The 18,896-nt window shown below is 30.9% G+C and overlaps 1 protein-coding gene across 1 annotated transcript in view; it reads right to left on the minus strand.

The window, feature by feature from the left end:
- Positions 1 to 18,896, minus strand: part of CDH7 (cadherin 7) — a 218,789-nt gene that overhangs the window by 136,428 nt on the left and 63,465 nt on the right. The window contains exons 3-4 of the mRNA XM_074274278.1: positions 8,841 to 9,135; positions 4,706 to 4,825 (exon numbers count right to left, since the gene is read on the minus strand). Coding sequence (XP_074130379.1) covers positions 4,706 to 4,825; positions 8,841 to 9,135 — 415 coding nt within the window. The remainder of the gene's footprint in view (positions 1 to 4,705; positions 4,826 to 8,840; positions 9,136 to 18,896) is intronic.

Consider the following 18,896-nt stretch of genomic DNA (forward strand, 5'->3'; position numbering starts at 1 on the left):
GTGTTTCCTATAAACAACATATTGTAGGGTTCTGACTTTTTGATCCAGTCTGCTATCTGCCTCCATTTAATGGGAGAGTTCATCCCATTCACATTTACAGTTAAAATTAGTAATTCTGTTTTTCCTGCCATTATATTATCCCCTGATTATGCTTTTTTCCCCCTTCTCCCTCCTGAACCCCTTCTCCAGTATTAAATTTATGGACCCCACTTGTGACATGCAGCCTTCCCTTTTTAGTATCCCTCCCCAATCCTTTTAAGTCCTTTCCCCTTTTTTGTACCTTTCCCTTATTCCTCTTTTCGTTTTCCCTTGTCTTTTCCCCCTTATAAGGAGGTGAGAGAGAATTCTCTGAAAATCAAATATGTTAACTAATTACTCTTTGAGCCTACTCTGATGAGAGTAAGATTCACACAATGTTTCTCCCCCTCTCTAAATTCCCTCAGATGTGGTAAATTTTAGTTTCCCTCTTTTTATCTCTCCTTTCCCATTTTCTGATACTATCCCCTTCCCTTTACTACTTCCCTTTTTTATTTTATATCAGTAAAATAAAATTATCCATGTGGATTTTCTGTATATCCACAACAGAGATACAGTTCTCAAGAGTTCTTTTTACCTTTTTTTTGCTTCTCTTCAGTCTTGTGGATGTAGATCAAATTTTTTGTTTAAGTCTGTTTTTTTTTTGTTTTGTTTTGTTTTCTTAGAAACAAATGGAATTCCCCTGTTTCATTAAATGTTCATCTTCTTCCATGGAAGAAAATGCTAAACTTAGCTGGGTAATTTATTCTTGGTTTCAATCCTAGTTCTTTTGCCTTTTGGAATATCAGGTTCCAGGTCCTTTGTTCCTTTAATGTGGAGGCAGATCTTGAATGGCCCCTATTGTGGCACCTTTATATTTGAATTGGTTTTTCCTAACTACTTGCAATATTTTTTTCTTAGTCTGATAGTTCTGCAGCTTAGCCACAATGTTTCAAGGAGTTCTTTTTTTAGGGTCTTTTTCAGAAGGTGTTCATGGAATTCTTTCAACGCCTATTTTCCCTTCTGTTTCTATTATCTCTAGACAATTCTCTTTGATGATTTCCTGTAAAATAGAATCTAGGTTCTTTTTTTCATCATAACTTTTGGGAAATCCAATGATCCTCAGATTATCTCTCCTAGATCTATTTTCCAGGTCTATAGATTTTCCCAGTAAATATTTGATGTTATTCTCCAGCTCTTCATTTTTTTTTTTTTGTTTTGTTTTGTTTGACTGATTCTTGGTTTCTCAATGAATCATTCATTTCTATTTGTTCAGTCCTGATTTTTAATGAGTTATTTTCTTCATTCACATTTTTTAGTTCTTCTTGTATATGTCCAATTGAGTTTTTAAATGAGTTATTTTACTCTGTTGAATTTTTTTCCATTTCCCTAATTTTTTTTTAGTGAATTATTTTCAAAAAGACAGTTTCTTTATGTTTTGTTTTGTTTTTCCTTTCCAGAAAGACATGCATTCTGCATGGTATATGAATGACCCAAGCAACATAACAGGAGAATGAATGAAATTTACATGCACTAATGCCAGTAGAGAGTTATATATAAATAACCATATGGGTTTCAAGATATTAATGTCCCTCTTCCTGTGAGCCTCTCCCATCCTCTCTACACATCACACACTCTGGTACTGATATTCACAAATTCAGATTCAAAAGTGGAAGAAGCCTTAGAATTCCATGCCTCTAATTTTACTGATGAGGAGTCTAAGAATTACAAGTTTAAACAATTTGCTCAAGACCACCCAAGTAGTAAATTAATAAGTAGGAATATGAACTCAGGAGATGTGATTCTCTATTCAATACTTTTCAGCATGTTTTAACCTTCTTTCCACCTATGATAAAAAAGAGAAAATTCAAAAATTCAAAAGACATAGTTTCTGGCTAATTAGTCATTTCACTAAAAATGCTTGAATTTTATTAATAAAGGAAGTCAAGATACTCTCCAATGCCAAAGACTTACCTGGTGGCAAGCTGATAACTAATATGCCCTTGGAAAAAGAGGTATTCCAGAAAGAGGTAATGAACTTCAATTTGTTAACAATTAATGAGAAATGAACATTATAATGAGTTTTGAGTGCTTTCAAATGAAGGTCTTGGGGGAAGCAACTTAGATTTTCCAACTCTTGGTAAGACTTATCAATTTCTATATGACCTGTCTGACAAAAGAAAAATTTCACATTTCCCAGACCAGTCTGAGTAAAATACTAGAGCAAGAATTTACCCTTTCATATAACCTTAAATTTTCTTTTACTGTCTTTTACTAGATCTTAGCCTGGATAAGTCATTGACCAAAATTTCCCACATTGATTGATTTCTGAATGAGGAAGTAGAAAACCTTGGTCTTGATTCAATAATTAGTTATTATATATGTAACAATCATTTATCTTGATATATAAATGGTATAACTGCCACAATATAGGACATTTTTTTTTCTCTAGTGTATTGCAAAGCTTAAAGCATTAATTTTGGAAAGTCATTATAAAGCACGCCATTGACATCATTACTAGCCACAAATTGTGAAGCCTGGGTAATTTTTACAGTTATTTGGTTACTAGTTATGAAATTTCAAGGAGTAAAAATTTCTTGATAATACTGTCAGAAACTTTTCAATATCAAGCTGTACAATAAGAAATGATATATAGGAAAAGAGTGGGTGTTTAGGTTTAGATACTTTTAATGTATCATTAAATATATCACCAATTCACCCTTTAACACTCATATTATTCATATCATAAATCTACTACTTCTTTCACTGCCTCTAAGTTCATTTATCTAGCACTATATCCCTATGTTATCCATCCACTTGGTTCATAACTTCTAATACTGAATTGACTTGTTATTGCCTATATAAAAATCTCAAAATGCATGAATTTTGTAAATTGATAAACTCAACTTTTCAAGCAAGCTAACACAACTGGCTTTTTTTTTAATGCTTAAAATTATGTATGGAATTTCCTATAATTATGAAGCAAGGGAATCACAATACCTATTTTATATAAAACAAAAGTGAGCCTAAGGAAACCAAGAACATTGTTTACAATCATATAGAAATGGATATCTTGATTCTAAGACCTATTTCAGTGACAACCAAAAAAGAGGTACTTTTTCTATCCCATCTGGAGACATTAAGAGAAAGATTAGTTATTTTATTAATTTCCATATTAAAAAAAGAAAACTATAGAAAATAACAAATAAATAAATAATCTATGGCAGCCAGATAAGTCAAGAAGACACTGTAATAATAACAAATCTAAATTTCTACACCTTCTGCTAATGACCTGAAGTAATCCTAGTGAAGTGAAACTAATTCTTTATTCATCTCTTATTATTTAGTGATTTTCTTTCTCAACAGTTTTAAAGTGATTTTTCTAGCTTTCACTCTTGCATGGTATAATGAAAATAGAGTAGAATTTGCAATTGGATAACCTCAATTTGAATCTCAACTCTGCCATTTACAACTTGTATTATACTTTAGATCTGATTTAGGCTATTTAGGATTCGTTTCCTTTAAATTGTTCTCTAAGGCAAAGATTTTTAACATTGTCTTGTATCATAGAACCCTTGGATAATATGACAAAATTTATGGACTAATTCACAATATAATGTTTTTAAATGTATAAAATTAAATACATACAATTATCCGGGAAATCAACTGTACTGAAATTTCATTATCAATACATATTTTGATTTTTAAGATAAAATTTTAAAAGGTGTTTGTGTGTGTGTATATATATATATATATATATATATATATATATATATATATATATATATATATATATATATATATACATATATATATATACATGTATATAGATATGACTATATGTTCATTTATACACATGAATTGAAATATAAATTTAAAATTAGTTGACACACCCTAGATTAAGAATCCTGAAGTCTAAGGTCTTTTAAAGCTCTAAATGTATAATCCTGATTTCCTAACAAAACCCTACTTGCTACTACAATAATTTTATCATATATGGATACTTCTACTCACCTCACCTTCTCTTCCACTCAAAGTAAATCTCCAGGAAGGAGCTGAATGTTTTACATATTTTTTATTTATAAAAAGTACCTGCTACTTCCTTTTACATAAATAAATAGTGCTTAATAAATGTTGGCTACATTGAATGAGATTTGTTGGATTGGATAGAATATAATTAAAAAAAAAAAAAAAAAAGAATGAAATAGAATTAACCTAAAATCCCAAATTGGTTTACAATGCATTATTGTTTGTTGTTCATGGTGGTTGGTGGCAATGGGACTGTTCAAAAAATCTGTTTTTTTTTAAATTGTTTTAGTATCTGAGAAGTATAAAAATTTCTAGTAGTAGACAGGAAAAATGGAAGGAATTCCATCTTGCAATGAACAAGCAAATAATCAAGATCCAATAGCATATAGACAAGGAAGAAGTCAGGGTCACCTTTAGTGATTCCCACAAATTATAAAATTCTGTCAGGGAAAACTATAGACTTGCCCAATATTTCAAAGAAGGCCAATGAATATTGACAATTGTATGTTCTATGTTACCAAAATGAATGTATTGAATGAAACAAAATCAGGAGAAATAAAATGTCTGCTGTCATAACTGATTGTACTATCAAAATGCCCTATACAAATCCCAAGCAAAGATATGTCAAATCCTTCTCATGGATGCTGCATTCCAGTTTTACCTGTCTTTGGCTCCACAGAAAAGTATGGCTGTCCCTGAAGAATACTGTAAACCACTCGGGCGCTGTTGCCATAAGTAGGATCATCTGCATCCGTAGCTGTTACTTGTACCACCGAGGTTCCTATGTACCATTAAAATACCATTTTAATCAAATAGCACTGTTATTTTACAAATTCTATAAATTCTAGATTGGTATTATGAGTAATCTGGAAATTACATTAATTTTAAAGAACATTTATGTATTTCTATTGTAATATTAAGAACATTTGAAAACTAGAAATATTTATAAAATATTTTAGTAGATTAAAAAAAAAATCTGAATGATTGTCCCAAACTATTAGGATTATCAGATATATAATGTCCAAGACAAAAATAAGCAAGATTGAGCTTTATATATTTTCATCTACCATATCCAATCTACAAATGATCAAGAGTGACAAAGATCCCAGAAGTCCTTGCTCCTAATGTTCCAAATAACCATCATAAGTAATGGCACTTAAGACTCACCAAATTTGTTAGTATTATCTGACTGCAATGGTGCTAAAGCTTTAACCAGAATTATCTAACAATATTAAGCATATAGAAAAAAGAAAAATTAGCTAACATTTAAACCTTGATGTTAATTGAGTACTTTAGTTACTTGGTACCATGTATTTGTTTTTCTTAGGAAGTACAATCCTGTAGCCATTTAGGTAAGAAAATTCTCTAAAAACAGAAAAATATATCTTCTTTAATCAATTTTTTAAAATGTTAGTGCCAAGCAGAGGCCTATAATGTGCATGCTGGTTATTCAATAAATGTGTAATAATGAAGGTTTAAAGCTAAGAAAGATTTTAATAACCATTTGGCCAAATTTCTTCATTTTAGAAATAAGAAAACAAAGTTATTGGTAAAAAAATTAACAATTACTATAAGATAAAAATGATTGGACTGGATAATTTTTGCATGGTTCTAAGAAAAGTTTTGAAAAGATTAAAATATGATGCAAGTAGATCATCATTATATGTCTTTGGAAATTCCCTGAATAAGGTAGAATGGCAATACTTTTATGAATTATAACCTCAGAGTTGCCTGAGGAATTCAGAGGTTAAGTGACTTTACCATAAGGACAAAACTAATATATTTCTGAGAAATTCAAGGCTTCCTAATGGTATAAGAAAAGTTCTCTATTCACTATTATTAGCTATTATTAAATAGCTTCTAATCATCATTTTTCTTATTCTATAATATCATCATCTTTTCTGAATTTCCCTTTAAGGATCTGACATATGATTGAGGGACAACATATGTTATTTTAAATAAAGAAATATGAATTAAGTGTCTATATCTTATGATTCATCGATATAATTGTGGCTAAAAACATATTTCTTTACTCTTCTAAGTGCCCTGGATAGCTTTCTTTATTTATGTTTTAATAGTCATTCTAATTATAAAGAGTTTAATTTTGCAATGCAAAGATTTTCCTTATTTTCTATATGGTCTCTTAAAATGACATATTTTGACATGAATATATAATGTCATTTTAAGAGACAATGAGGAAAATTTTAGCATTACAAAGTTAAACTCTTTATAATTAAAATGAATATTACTTGCTTTTAATGAGTTTAAGGGACATATATATATGTTATATATAAGTATGTGTCTATGTGTGCATGTGAAAATATATACACAATTATTTTTCTAATATATGCATACTTATTTTTCTTTTAAAATATTAGTTATGCTATATTTACTAATACAAACACACATAGATATATGTATGTATATACACAAGCACACACATATAAAAACATCTCTTGTCATGTTATAGACTGCATTATCTACTCAATGATGCCATTGTTTTTATTGATTCAATGGAAAACACTGCCAAAGAGTTTCTGAATGATGTGAATACTGTATTCTGAAAGACCAAAACCACTCCTAAAAAACAAATGAACCATTTCTGACAAAAACTGAAGCCTATTAAAATTTGGTCCTAGAGGTAATTCTTAACAATATTTTAACTTAACAATAACTTTCATATTTCCAAAGAACAATTAAATTTTTAGATTTTTTTTCAACAAAGCTATTTTGAAAAGTAATCAAAACTATCCATGCTTTGCTTTGATCCTATACTCTTCATCAGACAATCAAGATTTTCTTCATTATTTATTGACACCTAGTTATCCTATACTTGTTGAGGGATACTGCAAGTACTTTAATTTAAAAAAAATATTTAATTTGAAAAAACTATTAATATAAGTACATCAATATATGCTAAAGTAATGAATACTTTTCAAATCTCAGTTCAATACAAGTGCAATTCACTGTTATTGTAAAGCAAGGCCTGAAGGCATTTAAAAATGATTTTCTAAGAACTCTGAGCCAGGTTTTTACATATGTCAATCTAACAAGCAAAATAACAAACATAGGTGAATTTTGCATTCACATATTTTAATGTCAGGGTACTACTGTGAAAATCAATACTAAGGTGCATTATTTGGTCTCAAAAGTATATAGTTCTCTTAAAAAAAAAAAGCTGATTTTAAGCTACTTTAAATTATGTAAGAAATAGCCACATTCTGTCATTATCTAGACATAGAAGCCTTCAAAGAGTCAAAGAAAATTGTGCATGACTGTCCTTATGCTGTAAAAGGATACATACAATGTTTAGTGAAATGTTCCTTCATTGGTCCCATTTCTTTTTTTAATTTTCCACTTAACTCTTTTCTAGAAGGAAATATGTATTTCCTCTTTCCATATTATTTCCCTCCAGGGGGTCACTTTTGTTGTCTGCTAGGCATCTCTAAGAATCTCCTAGCAGTACTAGGAACAATAGTAAAAGAAAAAAATGAGTGACCTTATTTCGTGGAAGTAAAGGTTTTCAAAGATCTGTTAATGATGGTAAACTGACAAGTTCAAAGTTTTGCCTGAAGGGAGAACTCCTGAGAAGTGTCAGAATTGCTAACTCTTGAGGCTTTTAGTCCCTGAGTTTCACCCCCAATAGCATCACTAGCCAAAGCCAAGCTCACAACATAAGTGTCCTCTGTTTTAATAGAAAAATGCCTACTAAAACAGGGAAAATAATAATGGCAAACGACATCCAGACTGTAATCACCAAAGATAGCATTTGACAAGAAATGCTTCATATGTGAAGGAAATCGATATAATTGGAATGGTATTGTATTCAAATACAACAATCATTGTTATTTCAACTAAGCTTTCATTATAAAAACTGAAGATCCTTAGGGGAAAAAAAAAAATCAGTCTTCCTACTCCTTAAGTCTTTAAACTTTTATACTATATTTCTTTTTTGACTTTTCTTCATAGTTGACTAAAGTGATTGTATTTGGACAAATAATAATTCTTATTTCCTGATATAGAAAAATATTCCATATATATTTTACTTGATATTTTTACCAGCAAAAAAACAAGGCTTGTAAGCACATTTTTCTTCTATCATGAACTGATACTTTATGCCTAATGTAAACTTCACTATACATTTTCCATTTAAGTGAATGGAAAAATTGAAATATGATTAGAAAGTGAAAGTAAATGGACATTTATCAGAGAAATGCAGACTCATTAAAAGAAAACAGAGATCAGCCAATCCAAATGCTAGGTTGATAGGCCATGTATATTGTTCAAGGGGAAGACTTGACAACAAAACTGCTCATAACATTGAACCACTGCCCTTTTGGCATGGGGAAAAATAGAATAAAATCACAGGAATATGTATTTCTTTGTTAAGAGTTGGTATGGTGTGTGTGTGTGTGTGTGTGTGTGTGTGTGTGTGTGTGTGTGTGTGTGTGTGTGTACTTTTTATATATAATTTCATTTCTATTTGACAGTTAATCACTGCTTAAATATTGAAACAAAGAAAAGATAAAAATCCAAAGCACTTGTTTCAGGTCCCAAAAACAGCTACATATACCAAGATTTCCTTTATATAGATAACTGTTTTCTTCAGTTTAGAGCAAGATAATGTAGAACTCATGTTGGTGACTCCTGTACATCCCTTCCAAAACAAATAGTAGTAAAGAATTTGGGAAAATATGACCACAAATATGCATATGAAATTGAGAGATTTTTTTTTTATAATCCCAAAAAATTAGTTGTTATTTTTTTACTACAAGAGCAAAGTGGTCTGTACTTACCCACAGGAGACATTTCAGGCACACCTGCAGTATATGGGCCATCCAAAAATTTTGGTTCATTGTCGTTGATATCCTGAATCTTAATGACGAATTCTGATTCTGGTTCCACAGGTTTATTAGTCAGCCTATCTAGTGCTTGTGCTCGGAGTGTGTAGTAGGCTTGTTCCTCCCGATCCAGCCTCTTTGTAGCATGAATATCCCCAGTATTCTCATCAATAATGAAAATGGAACTTGCCCCTTCGCCTGACAAGATGTATTTGATGGAGCCATCTCCTTTATCAACATCAGAGTGAAGCTGGTGAAAAATTGATGTGAGATGAGATTAACTTACAAGAGAGTCAGTGATATGGAGATATTTAAAAAATAATTCTTATGTCAGGCAGCAGCACATGAATTTTATTGTTTTAGGAAAGATAAGTTGAATGCTCATTGTGCGCAGAAAAAAAAAAAACTGTCAGAATCTGTCAACTTTATCTCAAAAACAAGACATTTTTTATCTTTCAGTAAACAGTCTGATTTCCAAATCTAGACAAGTCACCTTAAAAACATTGTAACTTGCAGTTTTATTTTACAATTCAGCCTGTCCAAGGTTTTAGTCATTTTAGTTAGACACAGTAGGCATTCAATAAATATCTAATAATTAGCATCTTATTCCTAAGAAAAGCACTTCTAAATCTCTATGGTGAAACATTTTTACTATTTATGATTTAAATAAAAAGAAAACTCCTTCAGAAACCACCTGCTGCTCTAAAGAAATACATATTAAAATTTCATTTTTCTTTCGTTTATATTTTTCATTATTTGTAAAATCTGATGGGTATCATGTTAGTAAACAAGATTATTTCTATATTTCAAAATTTTGGTGTTTTAAAATAGGAAAATAAGGAATTTTGTTGTTCTATACAACTGGAGCCTTAAATTAATATTCCCCTAGCACATTAGCTAAAGACTCTTGAAATACTCAGACCTTCATTATATCCACATGATTAAGCTCAAACTAACAGTGATGACACTATATACCAGTTTTGTATTTCATGCTTGGGAATCTTCCTACTATGTAAGAATATTATATCAAACTGACAGACATGAGATACTCTGACATAATTGCACACTTGCCTGAACTTCACAATCTTATAAATGCACAACTAAACTTCTAAACAGTTATGTCCTGCCTCTCAAAAAACAAAACAAATAAGTAAGCAAAACTAATACAAATAAAACAATCAAAAAGATCATTATAGAATGAAATCACCACTTATGGTAAAAATTCACTATATAAAGAATTATTGTTATCCTTGATAAAATCTAAAACTGCCCTAAAACTACCTACAGAGGGAGCTTTGCATTTCTTAAATTACAAAACAGTACAGATTAGGATGTATGCAAAGACTTAGGAGGCTAAACATAACTTAAAGTTTTCATTAGATGAATCTAGATCCTCTAATCATGCATATTGTTCTGCCTTCTAATATCTAATTCTATGTTTGCTTTGTTTTTGCCAATTTCTTGCTCTTCATTCCTGAATCATCACCATGTTGATTATTTGTGGTGCATTTCTTTAGGTACACTTTCTTGACAGTTTATCAAAAAACCTTTCAGCTCCAAACTTATGAACCTTCCACATGGAGTAATAAAAGAGCAAAGGACGTGTAATCAGATTTGTACTTAATTCTTATCTTTTCTTATTGATATCTATATGTAAGTTATCACACATATCTAGCTTCAGCTGCTTCTTCCAAAAAAAAAAAAAGTGTTGACTTTAATCATATTTAAGCTGTATACTTTTGGCTCTAATTTTATGATCCTATCAGAAAAAATGTAATGTCTCCACTCTGTTGTGACACTTCTGTTCTGAAACTTTAGCTATCTTTATTGTTGCAATTTGTTTTTAACTGTATTGTTCTGTTTGAGATATTTTATATAAGCTCTGTTTTCTCTTAAGTGGATATAACTTTGTTGTTCAGTCACTTTCCAGTCATGTCACACTGCCCATGACCCCATTTGATGTTTTCTTGGCAAAGATGTTGACATGTTTGCTGTTTCTTTCTCCAGCTCATTTTATAGATGAGAACTGAAGCAAACAAGATTCAGTAACTTTTTCCAGAATCACACAGTAAGGTATCTCAGGCCAGATTTGAACCTATATTTATCTTTCTGATTCCAAATCCAGAACTCTATCCCTGCACCAACTAGCTGCTCATGGATCTAACTTATTTACAACAAATAGAAAATATAATAACCGTTGCCTAATTTCTGTCACCAATATTTAATTGACTGCTTTTAGTTTAATATGGCACAGGGCTTATGCTACCAATATTTTCTAAGTGATCAGAAATTATCTATAATAATGTAAATCTAGGTGGATTATAGTGACATTCTGTAAGATATACTCAAATATGAAATGAAGGTATTTAATACAGTACCTGGCAAATACAGGACATTTAATAAATGCTTATGTGAATGAATGAGCTAGATGAAATTAAAATCCCTTCCAAAACTAAAATTGGGCAATTCTGTGATAATATTGCATAGTCTTTAGGATTACAAACATTCTCATTTGCAACATCAATCCTTATAATTTCTTCAGCCAATTCATGCCAGTTGATACAACTTTCAGAATATAAAATTTGAATGTTTTTCTGAGGTCCCAGCCACTTATTAGTGCACAAGTTATTTAAAACAGTGGTTTAAGAAGGTCAGAGGAGGGGGAAGTTAACAATAGGGAACAAATTAAATCCTGATTGTAGAATCCTATTTACAATCTGATGTTTTATTTAAGTCTACTGTCATTAGTTGATCATTACTCATGGGAATAGAAAACAGTGATAAAATATTTTAAATTATATTTCTTTTCTTGTTTGAATGGTACTTGGGGATCTAGATATTCTCCCTACATCCAGGTTCCACTTCAGCTTCTCTGTACTTTTCTATCATTTCCATCACTAACAATTTCCATACAGCTAGGAATATCACTTGGATTGCACTCACTGCCAAAATCCACTGGCAAAAAAATCATTTTGAGTCAACTTAATGCCACTGATAAGTCAGTGTCAGCAACAGCAGTTAAAAATGGGTGACCAATTTTGAAATGTTAAGATGGATAAATAACTATGTATGACACATTATATAGCTTATGTCCTTTAGATATTTAATATACTCAATTATATGCACTCTTCCAGTCTTAAGAGTTAGACTGAATGAGCCTATGCTTTTAAAAGAAATGTGCTATCTTCGGTGCTGAAAAAGGAATCATCAGCAAAAAGCTAAGATGCTGAAAGTACAAGACTGTGTAAGACACTTTTCGTATGACCCACATTGTAGTAAAGTACATTTCCTGTTATTAATCTTGATCTTTCCTCATTTTGACAGACCTGTTCTCTATATATTTCCTGTAACAGTATTTTCATGAAGGAAAAAATGAGTGTAAAATTAGATAGTATACATACTGCAGAGTTACAAACCCATACAATAGTCCCAGAGTAAGAAAAATTAAAACAGAAAATCTCCTATGACTAAACTTAAATATCATAACACAAAAAATCTCAAAACATTTCATCTCTATGTCATTTTGACATGCATTATTTTCTCAAGGTCTCCCAAATGATGAGGAATTGAACTGATTACACAACAGCCCAAACTCACTTTCACTTGAATTTCCGGAGTACTTCACAAAATGTGTGTGGAAACCTAATAGTAAGGGTTTATTTTAAGCATAAGTTTTGGGTTGTTACTTTTTGCCCAATTTTTTTGTTTAGCGTGGGGAATTTAATAAAGATCATTGGATTTTGAATTTATCATGACACTATAACAAAAGCAAAATGTGCACCCAGAGTACCATGGATTGTTGATATGAAAGATACTAAAAGTGAGAACATTAAAATTACCAGGGCGAATCAAATTGGTCTAGTCTTTTCAGTCCAATCCTCTATATTAGATTAGTAACAACGAGGCACAAATTGTGAAGGGCAAATTTTCCTGCATAAAATCAGTCTCAGAAAGTTAGAGACATATTGTACAATATAATTTTTTCAATTATTAATCAAATTTATGTGTGTTATCTATGGATTCAACTTTTAAGAAGTTATTTTTAATTTAACCATCTCTGTGTGCTTTGTAAAGTAATAATGGCAGTTTGTCCTGAATTAAATTTTTTCAAGATTCTAGTATGCATCTTAGTTCTCACATAAAAATACTACCTGAACCCTCCATGAGTATAAACATCACTAGACAATTATTTTTTTCCTAAGATGAAGACTATTGTTTTACTATGTCCAAATAAAACCTTTATTGAGACTTTTAGAATATATCATGTTCAATTTAGATATATACAAAAATGTCTATATTCAAATAGAAGGATAGAAGGAAAATAGTTTATTTTGTCTGTAGTGTTCTTCTAGAAAAAGCCCAGTATTTTCTTTCTCTTTCAGAATCTCAATGTACACCAGGCTAGTTACTGTCTTCAAGAACACTTCAAGAACTCTTGGTTCCACTATTTAAAATTTAACATATTGCCTGCAGGACAATATTACTTCAAAATAAGGAATGAAATCTCGTAAAAGGATTTTGCAAGATATAAAATTAGAGACATTATCACATTCAAGGCAGTGAAGTTCAAGGAATAAAAGGCCAGTATTGGTATAAAAATCAAGAAAACCTAAATTCAAATCCCTCTTCTCACCCATATTATCAACCTAATCTAGGTAAGTCATTAAAACAAACAATAAAAGCAAACAACTCTCTAAAATAATAAAGAATACAAAAGTTGCTGATCTACATTGAAAGAGAAATTATCTGAAATTATAGAACAAGACAAATAACAAGAGACTAGAAAGAATATGATTTCCTTATTTCATATTTTTCATCCTTGTGCATTCTTTATGTCCTCTAATCAAGTGTTCTTAGTGATATTCTAGCGAATTTCTTTCCCCAAAGTTCAGCTACAATGAACTAAAACAAAATCTCCAATCCTAGGTCTTCATGGGGATAGTGGAGATATTCTACCTTGAAAATTCTCAATCTGAAAAACTTCTAAGGATAGATTAGGAAAATTCTGTGTCACTTCTAAGAAATGTTTGAAGGGGCAAGGAAAAATAAATAGTATTAAATTAATTAAAACTTACTCTTTACTTTTAATAAACAATGAAATACCAAGAATTTTAAAATATCCCCTATTTATATTCATATATTATAATTTGCATACACAAGATGGAATAGTAATTTCAAGGAAATATATTCATATTCCTATTTATGAATGAAATTAGTCACCCTGTGAATTAATATACCAAATATTTATAACATAACAGAGTACCTTTTGAGATTGAATCAATCATTGTGTAACCTCCAAATTTAGTCCATGTTAGTTATAACATAAACAGAAGCATGTGGCACTAATGCAATTAATTTTCAGAGTACCCTTTATGTTTTTAAGTTATAGAGGTAAATTAAGAATACTCATTTTGTATCTTTTATAAGGTTGTTTAAAAAATAATATTAACAAATGTCTGTGGCATAACATTTAGGAATTTAATAGCTCTCAATCTTCTGGAGAAAAATTATAGATTTAAAGAATTGTTTGATACATGTCTTAATTTAGTCTAAGTACTATTAATTGAAAGTATTAAATAAACTGAAAATAATTTATTTAAATTCTCTTTTCCTCTTATTTTGAGCTTCCTTGAATTTTTTTTATCTGTGAAGTGGGGAGGAGAATAACAATTTCTCTATTAACTACTTCCCAGTTTTTTTGTTTTGTTTTGTTTTGTTTTTGTGTGTGAAGAGCAAATGAAATTATGTATTAAATAGCCCAAAGTTTTAAGTATATGTGCCAGCCATTTTTTATTACTTATAGTAAAGATGGCAGGATTTCAAATAAGACAAAATGCAGTAATATAAAGTATAGCATATAAATAATTATATATTTACTGTTTAATGACTAAATAAACAAACAAAAAGATGTTCAAAAATATTTAGGCCAGGGCTAATCTCAACCTTCAGAAAATAAAAAAAGACAAGTATAAATAAAATAATTTGCATTTTTTTTTACAGATGATACCCTAATTAAAAGGGATTTGTGGAGAGGGAAAGCTTATTCAGGATTGTCTTGTTATCAAACCAAAATCACTTGCTGCATAGGAAAAATCTTCATTTGAACTTTTTTAAAGTTGAGTAAAATTTCAAATTCCAACTATATCATTTGTCTGTGTCATTTTTGTTTCACTTAGGACCTAAGCACTACAAAATTAGTAGCAACACTGTTTTACTCAACCCACTCCATAGCAACTTTCTCAGTCAGGCTATTAGTATTCTTCTAATATCATTTCCTTCTTTTCCAGAATTATAAACTGAGTCAGTCACTCATAACCAAAACTACAACCAGTATCTTTTTCTACTCAAAACGAGATAAACACATACCTATAAGATATGCAGGAATTTGCAAAGTAGGATATTTTTTTCTATTTCTTTTTTTTTTTTAATAAATACAGATTTTAATATGAGAAAATTGCATTCTTCCTAACCAGTAGATATTTATTTGATGATAGGCCCTTGACTGGAGAATAGATGGAGGAAAAACACAATTTTTAAGTCAATAAGTATTTTATTTTTGCTTTGCCTTTCTAATAACATTATAAATTACTTAATCTTAGATAGGATATGGTCCACATAGTTGGAAAGAATGCCCACAAAAGTAAGGTCACACAAATCCTTTAAAATGGTGATAATGGTATGGATTTTATTGCTTAACATGCTGTTTTGCATTCCTGTTTGATTTATTCTGTACACCCATGCAATCAATACTCCAGACAAAACATTATTCTAGAGAAATTATTTGAGTTCCATTAAATCCTACTGGGATATCTCATCATGAAAAGAGACCATGGCCCTTAGAAATTTTTAAGAAACTACATTCACATTCTTGGTCATTTTTCATCCTATATCCAGCTCATATCTCACATTTCCCCTTTCCTTTCTCCAACTACCTCTGTAAACTTAATCAAATTAAAACTGATACCGTCTTTGGAAAGGATATGTCTTTGTATTATTCTTTTTTTTTTTTAGAATTTTTTTTTTATAATATTATCCCTTGTATTCATTTTTCCAAATTATGCTCCCCTTCCCTTTACTCCCTCCCCCCGATGACAGGCAATCCCATACATTTTACATGTGTTACAATATAACCTAGATATAATATATGTGTGTAAATACCATTTTCTTGTTGCACATTAAGTATTAGATTCCGAAGGTATAAGTAACTTGGGTAGATAGACGGTAGGGCTAACAATTTACATTCACTTCCCAGTGTTCCTTCTCTGGGTATAGTTATTTCTGTCCATCATTGATCAACTGGAAGTGAGTTGAATCTTCTTTATGTTGAAGATATCCACTTCCATCAGAATATATCTTCATACAGCATTAAAGTGTACAGCGATCTTCTGGTTCTATTCATTTCACTCAGCATCAGTTGATGTAAGTCTCTCCAAGCCTCTCTGTATTCCTCCTCCTGGTCATTTCTTACAGAGCAATAATATTCCATAACCTTCATATACCATAATTTACCCAACCATTCTCCAATTGATGGACATCCATTCATCTTCCAGTTTCTAACATTTGTCACATACAGGTTCCTTTCCCTGCTTTTGTATTTCTTTGGGATATAAGCCCAATAGCAGCAATGTTGGGTCAAAGGGTATGCACAGTTTGATAACTTTTTGGGCATAGTTCCAAATTGCTCTCCAGAATGGCTGGATTCTTTCGCAACTCCACCAGCAATGTATTAGTGTCCCAGTTTCCCCACATCCCCTCCAACATTCATCATTATTTGTTCCTGTCATCTTAGCCAATCTGACAGATGTGTAGTGGTATCTCAGAGTTGTCTTAATTTGCATTTCTCTGATCAATAGTGATTTGGAACACTCTTTCATGTGAGTGGATATAGTTTCAATTTCTTCATCTGAGAATTGTCTGTTTATATCCTTTGACCATTTATCAATTGGAGAATGGTTCGGTTTCTTATAAATTAGGGTCAGTTCTCTATATATTTTGGAAATGAGACCTTTGTCAGAACCTTTGTTTTTAAAAATATTTTCCCAATTTGTTACTTCCCTTCTAATCTTGTTTGCATTAGTATTATTTGTACAGAAACTTTTTAGTTTGATGTAATCAAAATCTTCTATTTTGTGATCAATAATGATCTCTAGTTCTCCTCTGGTCATAAATTCCTTCCTCCTCCACAAGTCTGAGAGGTAGATTATCCTCTGTTTCTCTAATCTATTTATTATCTCACTCTTTATGCCTAAATCATGGACCCATTTTGATCTTATCTTGGTATATGGTGTTAAGTGTGGGTCCATATCTAATTTCTGCCATACTAATTTCCAGTTTTCCCAACAGTTTTTTCCAAATAATGAATTTTTATCCCTAATGTTGGTATCTTTGGGTTTGTCAAAGATTAGATTGCTATAGAAGTACCCTTTTTTGTCCTTTGTATCTAATCTCTTCCACTTATCTACCGGTCTATTTCTTAGCCAATACCAAATGGTTTTGGTGACTGCTGCTATATAATATAGCTTTAGATCAGGTACACTCAGACCACCTTCCTCTGACTTTTTTTTTTTCATTAGTTCCCTTGCAATTCTTGACCTTTTATTCTTCCATATGAATTTTTTTGTTATTTTTTCTAGGTCATTAAAATAGTTTCTTGGTAGTCTGATTGGTATAGCACTAAATAAATAGATTAGTTTGGGGAGTATTGTCATCTTTATTATATTTGCTCAGCCTATCCAAGAGCACTGAATGTCTTTCCAATTATTTAAATCTGACTTTATTTTTGTGGCAAGTGTTTTGTAATTTTTCTCATATAATTCCTGACTATTCTTTGGTAGATGGATTCCTAAATACTTTATACTCTCAACATTTGTTTGGAATGGAATTTCTCTTTGTATCTCTTGCTGTTGCATTTCGTTGGTGATATATAAAAATGCTGAGGATTTATGTGGATTTATTTTGTATCCTGCCCCTTTGCTGAAATTTTGAATTATTTCTAATAGCTTTTTAGCAGAGTCTTTGGGGTTCTCTAAGTATACCATCATGTCATCTGCAAAGAGTGATACTTTGATTTCCTCATTTCCTACTCTAATTCCTTGAATCTCTTTCTCGGCTCTTATTGCCGAGGCTAGAGTTTCTAGTACTATATTGAATAGTAATGGTGATAGTGGGCAACCTTGTTTCACTCCTGATCTTACAGGGAAAGGTTCCAGTTTATTTCTATTGCATATTATGCTTACTGACGGTCGTAAATATATGCTCCTGATTATGTTAAGGAGTAGTCCATTTATTCCTATACTCTCAAGAGTTTTTAGTAGGAATGGATGTTGGATTTTGTCAAATGCTTTTTCTGCATCTATTGAGATGATCATATGGTTTTTATTAATTTGATTATTAATAGGGTCAATTATACTAATAGTTTTCCTAATATTAAACCAGCCCTGCATTCCTGGTATAAATCCTACTTGGTCATAGTGTATTATCCTGGGGGTGATTTTCTGAAGTCTTTTTGCTAATATCTTATTTAAGATTTTAGCATCAATATTAATTAAGGAAATTGGTCTCTAATTTTCTTTCTCAGTTTTCGTTCGACCTGGTTTAGGTATCAGTACCATGTCTGTGTCATAAAAGGAGTTTGGCAGGACTCCTTCATCCCCTATTTTTTCGAATAGTTTATAAAGTATTGGGGCTAATTGTTCTTTAAATGTTTGGTGGAATTCACATGTAAATCCATCTGGTCCTGGGGATTTTTTCCTGGGGAGTTGATTAATAGCTTGTTCTATTTCTTTTTCTGAAATGGGACTATTTAAGCAATTTATCTCCTCCTCTGTTAATGTAGGAAGCCTATATTTTTGGAGGAAGTCATCCATTTCACTTAAGTTATCAAATTTATTGGCATAAAGTTGGGCAAAGTAACTCATTATTTCTCTAATTTCCTCTTCATTGGTGGAAAGATCCCCCTTTTCGTTTGTAAGACTAACAATTTGATTTTCCTCTTTCTTTTTTCTGATCAGA

This window comes from Sminthopsis crassicaudata, chromosome 1 (assembly GCF_048593235.1).
Source record: "Sminthopsis crassicaudata isolate SCR6 chromosome 1, ASM4859323v1, whole genome shotgun sequence".
NCBI lineage: Eukaryota > Metazoa > Chordata > Mammalia > Dasyuromorphia > Dasyuridae > Sminthopsis > Sminthopsis crassicaudata.